The sequence below is a fragment of the Nicotiana sylvestris genome, chromosome 5 (genome assembly GCF_000393655.2).
Source record: "Nicotiana sylvestris chromosome 5, ASM39365v2, whole genome shotgun sequence".
In the NCBI taxonomy this organism is placed as follows: Eukaryota; Viridiplantae; Streptophyta; class Magnoliopsida; order Solanales; family Solanaceae; genus Nicotiana; species Nicotiana sylvestris.
This window is the reverse complement of record NC_091061.1, coordinates 78,360,624-78,366,634: the sequence shown is the minus strand read 5'-3', so window position 1 is coordinate 78,366,634 and position 6,011 is coordinate 78,360,624. Positions and strand designations below refer to the sequence as shown.

The following is a 6,011-nucleotide window of genomic DNA, read 5'->3' as shown; positions in this document are numbered from 1 at the left end:
ACTTTACCTTGAGAGGTGACAAATACTACACCGACACCAGCTCCTCTGTAATGTGCAGCACCATCAAAGGACATCTTCTATGGAGGTTGAACTTCAATGACTCATCCTCATTGGGTAGTTCGTTAGTTAGATCCCAATCATCAAGTATAAGGTGATTTGCCAAGAAGTCTGCTAGCACTTGTCCTTTTATAGCCTTTTGAGGGATGTACATAATTTCAAATTGTTGAAACTGGAGGTACCACCTTGCTAATCGATCACTAAGCACAGGTTTTGACATCACGAACTTGATGGGATTTACTCTAGAAACAAGACGAATGACATGAGATTGAAAGTAGTGCTTCAACTTTTGGATTGAGAAAACTAGTGCCAAACATAACTTTTTGATTGGAATAATTCATCTCGTTTGGTATCATCATCTTGCTCAAGTAGTAAAGAGAGTTTTCTTTCCCCTCACTATTTTCTTGGGCCAACAGTGCTCCAACAGACCTTTTTTGCGCCACAATGTATAGTATCAATGACTTTCCAGGTATAGGGACTGCTAAAACTAGAGGCTTTATCAGGTAGGTTTTAATGCTCTCAAAGGATTGCTACATGTTTGGTCCCATTTGAAAGGGACACCTTTCTTCATAAGGAGACTAAATGGTTGGCACCTCCCAGCTAGGTTTGAGATGAATCTCCTAAGGTATGCTAACTTTCCTTGCGACTTTTCAATTCATGAATATCTCAAGGCTCAGGCATTTTTAAGATTGCATCTACTTTGGCTTGGTCAATTTCAATCCCTTGATGTCGGACAGTGAAACCAAGGAACTTTTTGGAAGTAACTCCAAAGACGCATTTCAATGGATTCATCCTAAGTTGGTACCTTCGGAGCAACTCAAACACCATTCTCAAGTCTTTCAAGTGGTCGCCCCTCTTTCTTGATTTTTCCACCAAGTCGTCTACATAGCATTCGACATTCTTGTGGAGAAGGTCATCAAATATATTCTACATATCTCTTTGGTAAGTAGCACCAGCGTTCTTCAAGTCAAAAGGTATTACCTTGTAGCAATAAATACCCTTAGGGGTACGGGATGAAGTAAGCTCTTCATCTTTTAGTGCCATGCGAATTTGGTTATATCCTGATGAACCATCCATAAATGACATTGCCTCGTACCCAGTAATAGCATCGATCATCAGCTTTGGAATAGGAATCAGGAATTCATCTTTCGGACACGCATTGTTGAGATCCCTGAAGTCAACGCACACTCGAATCTAGCTATTTTTCTTCCTTACATGGAAAATCCTTGAAACCCATGTTAGGTATTTAACTTCACAAGTAAATCCAGCTTCGATGAGTTTGTTAACTTTGGTTTCAATCAAGGGAACCAAGTCCGGCCTAAAACGCCTTTGTGCTTGCTTAACAGGACGAGCGCCATTATTGATTGCAAGGTGATGGGCTACTACTTTAGGGTCCAAGCCAGGCATTTCTATGTAACTCCAAGCAAATACATCCCTAAACTCGTTGAGTAACTCAATATAAGTGTTTTCTTCATCGACTTCTAGTAAAGCACTTAGGTAGGTGGGTCTTGGTTCTTCATCAATGCCAAGCTTAACTTCTTTTAAGGCATCAATCTTTGCCTTCACCCCTTCTTCAAGTTCTGGAAAAGCATATTTTGCATCTTCATCTTCTTGAGGGTCCCTATCGTTGAAGGATATGTGATAACATGGTGAAACATCGTCCAATTTCTCGTCATCATCCATTAGAGATAAAACAACATGCTCTCCTTGTGCAGTAACATGATACGAAGAATCCACACTTTCTTCATCTTCATCACGTTCTTTAGTGTAGACCACAATGTATGGCTTTACCTTCTGTAACTCATCACACAAAACTGTGACTTTTGTTTGCCGCTTCATTCTAGAAGGAACCAAACTTTGGAAATCCTTAGAGATCTTCTGAATTTTGGGCTAAGCGGGTGTTCTTTTATTTCGATAATTTCTCTGGAACTTATTCACCTTCTTTAATGGACCCAATCTCTCAAATACAGAAGTTCTCATAGTTGATTTTCCAAGTCGATCAAAGACAAAAGGCTTGTTAGAAGCGGACGATTCATCTTCTACAGTGATATAATTGATGCTCGCCCTTCTTATGGAGATGTGCACTGGTGACGGTTGCTTGTATCCCAAACCTTCACGTAGTTTTCTTATCGCAGCTTCTAATGGTAGCTTCCCTCACTTTGACGGCTCATTAGGATTGTATCCAGCTTTTGCAAATAGCCTGTAAGCATTAGGATGAAAACCTTCATCTGTTCACTTTCTAGGGAGTGCCACATTCTGCAAATGATTTTGGGCCACAAACCCTACAACCAGTATTGAGGAAGACCTTACTGCCTCAATTTGTTTGACCAGAAGAGTTAACTCCTTTAGCATGTTAGTTTGCAGATTAGATGATTCACCTTCATCTTTCTTCCTTTTAGGGACATATTGGAGCGCAGGACTTACTTTCTTGCCATAAGGCGCAATATTCCCTCTATAAGATTTATTTGCGTTGGGTTGTACCTCCTCAGTAAAAGCTTTGGCTTCACCAGTAGTCAACTCTTCTCTTTTATTTATGGGCTCATTATTCTTGTTTTTCATGCCATCATCAGCTTTTAGCTCATTCACAATGTGGTTCTTCAAGTAGAACTTTGCATCGGCGAAGTCTGACTCAGCCTCGGTGAATGGCTCATCATCAGCAACTATCTTTTTCTCAACTTCACCTTCATAGTATTTTAAACATTGATGGTAGGTAGATAGAACTACTTTATTCTCATGTATCCAAGGCCTTCCAAGCAAGACGTTATATGAAGTCTTTACATTTATCACATGTAGCCATGCACTTGATTGCATATCTTCAATGGTAATTTCCAGCCTGATCGTGCCTATGGCTCTTTGCCACCTTGGTTGAATCCTTGGATCATCACACGACTTTCTGAGAGTTTGTTCATGGGAATACCAAGTTCTTTCATAGTGCGAATTAGCAAAATGTTCACTAAGGATCCTCCATCAACCAAAATTTGATTTACCTTTCATCACGCATATAGACAACCAGTTACAATGGGCGGTTATGAAAAGTGTCACCTAGCAGAAGATCTTCATTTGTGAACGTGACTTTTTCCTCACAAGCATCAACTTCTTGAGGAGTGGACTCACTGAGCTTTTCCGAAGATGGTGCCAATGATAGGTCATCACTCTTTTCTTCCCCTTTGTCATCATGGCAACAAGAGGCATCGATACCCTCATGGGAAATCTTCGTGTGGAACCAACTTGGTAAAAACTCCTCCAAGGTCACTGGATTTCGTGGCTTTTGAGAGCAGTGTACCTCCACTTTTGCTCTCTTTAAGTGCTTAACTGGATTCCATCTCTTTGGTCTTTTTACCATTATTTTCCTTGTTGGTTGTTCTAGTGATTCTTTTCGTGGTCTCCTTCTATGGTGCCTACGACGAGTCACCAACGTACAACCTTCATCATCATCAGGTTGATTGACTTTAGCTTTGTCGTTCTCTAGTAATTCTTTATCTTTACTTTCTTTAAAACCACATAATTCATCTGGACTGAATGAGCCAAAGGTGATAGAGACTTGGTTTGCGCTTGCTTTCTCATCTTCAAGCATGATCTTCTTTTCGCGAGCCAAGTCCATAACTTTGTCCTTGAAGACAAAGCACTTGTATAGAGGGTGGCTCATAAGTCGATGGTATTTGCAATAATTTGGGTTATTTGTTTTCCCACCTTCATTTGGTCGTTTCATCTCCAGAAGCTCAATGAGATTTAACTCGAGGTGTTCTTCAAAAATAGCTGGCACATCAGAATCCGGAAATGGGTACTTCTTCTATTGCATTTCTTTTAGAGTCAACTTTCCACTTGGCTTATCTTGAAAAGAAGAGGATTTCATAATCTGCTTCTTGCTCACCTTCGTTATGAACTTCACATGTGATGTGTTGACATTCATAGCTTCTTTGTTTTCATATTTGGGTATGAACCTGGCCCATTTCCTGACTTCTTGCTTGTCGTTCCCTTTGCGAGGCTCATAGATAGGCAACCTTTCATTTCCAGCGGAGGCCATGCTCAACTCCATGTCATGGGCACGAGTCACAAGTTCTTCAAATGTGCCAGGCTTGATACCTTGCAAGATGTAGCGTAGTCCCCAATGCATGCCTTGGATGCACATTTCAATGCTCGAAGCTTCACTAAACCTGTCTTTGCAGTTGAGGCTTGCATTCCTCCAACGATTGATAAAGTCGATAACTGGTTCACCCTTTCGTTGACGAGTATTTGTAAGTTCTATCATACTCATAGTACGTCTCATGCTATAAAAGTGATGCTTGCTCTAGTTGATCTCAGCTGTCAATAGATCTAGCCTCGAGGTCCGTGTATCAATCAAAAGCATTTCTTTTTAATGAGCGGACAAACTGCTTGACGAGGTAATCTCCATAAGTCCCAGCATTGTTTCATGTCTCAACAAAGTGCGCCATATGTTGCTTTGGATTGCCTTTGCCATCAAATTGTTGAAATTTTAGAGGTTGATAGCCAGCAGGCACCTTCAACATATCGATCCTTGAAGTGTACGGCTTTGCATAGGTAAAGGAGGATTTGGAAGTGAATTCATATTGGTTTTTTATAGTCTCTTCAATGAAATCATTTAGTTGATTGATTGGAATCATCCCTTTCGAAAAGACCGGAATTTCCTTAGTGGTTGAAACTTGTCGTGGGAGAGGATCAATCTCTTGAACTTCTAGGAGTTTGCCAGGTGCATGGGTGGATTCTTCTTCCATCAAGATTCCCACCCTGTCTGTTAGCTTGTCAATTCTAGCATCTTGATTTTGCATGCATTTGGTCAAGCCAGCGATTGCTTCCGTCAAGTTTGCCAACTGCTCCTCCACAGATGAAGTGTTTGTCACAATGGCTTGCATGATTGTTGTGGACGATGGAGAGTAGCATGGATTGTCACACAGATTGATCCTTGATTGGATCATGCTATGTGGTGTAAGTGGGGAGGATCCATCACTTGAAGCATCATCATCTTCCTTCACAGCAGAGTGCTTGGATCCGGAGAGGTCAAGCAAAGCAAGAATTTTCTTGATCTTTTCAGCAACATTGCTTCCTCCTTCTGGTGCATTTGTGGAAGATCTTGCTCCTTTTGAGGATGAAGATCCGAACACAGGGGTAGATGCGGACGACACTTGGGGTGCTTGTTGTCCTAACAAGCTTGCTTTGCTCCTCGTAACTGGTCCAAAGCTTCCAAATGTAACTTCGAGTATGTTTTCCACATCAGTATAGAACCTGGAATTAGCAGCCTTGGTAGAAGTTGAACTGGAGTTGATTTTCTTTGAAGCCATTTCGATGTTCTTGAACTTTGGTGATTGAAAAGTTGAGATGAGAGGTAGAGATTGTCCAACTGGGTGTACCAGAATTTGTAGACAATAAATTTGTGTCGAGAAAATAAAATCAAGACCGAAAAATATCGCAGCAATCACAGTATTTTATTTCAAATATTTAAGTGTACAATCTCTATAAATCCTCTGATTCTTCTTTCTAATAATAAATAAATCCAAGGGCCTTTGAGCTTGATCTTGAATATGTTGTTGTTGCCACAAAAGATGATCTTGTTCTTGAGCTTGAGCTTGATTGCTAGAACTTGACCTTGATTTGTTCTTCGTTCTTGAGCTTGAACTTGATTACTTGAAGCTTGAAACTTGTGGAGGAATTTGCAGTGTTTGATCCATGAGCTCTTTCTTTCTTCTTATTATAACTTCTGGTGTCTTTTCTGGGTCATGAATACCCTTATTTATAGTTGTGGGAGGGAAGAGTTATGATAAGAATAAACAATTTCCGATCAATCAAATTGAAGAGTGACAAGGTCGCATTTGATTGGCCAGAACATGTCACTTGCACATGTGGCGCGATTTTATTGGCCTTTAATGTGACTTGACATACCTTGTCACTTGACACGTGGCATGATCACATTGGCTCTTCTGTTTGACTTGGTGTGCCAC

The 6,011-nt window shown here is 40.6% G+C and overlaps 1 protein-coding gene across 1 annotated transcript; it reads right to left on the bottom strand.

Annotated features, from left to right (window-relative positions):
• Window positions 1-984: 984 nt before the first annotated feature.
• LOC138868873 (uncharacterized) lies at window positions 985-1,896 on the bottom strand. Its single transcript, XM_070146448.1, has 2 exons — window positions 1,273-1,896; window positions 985-1,176 (listed from the first exon to the last, which is right to left on the bottom strand). Exons 1-2 carry the CDS (start codon window positions 1,894-1,896, stop codon window positions 985-987), a joined length of 816 nt encoding a protein of 271 aa, XP_070002549.1.
• Between the last annotated feature and the right edge of the window lie 4,115 nt (window positions 1,897-6,011).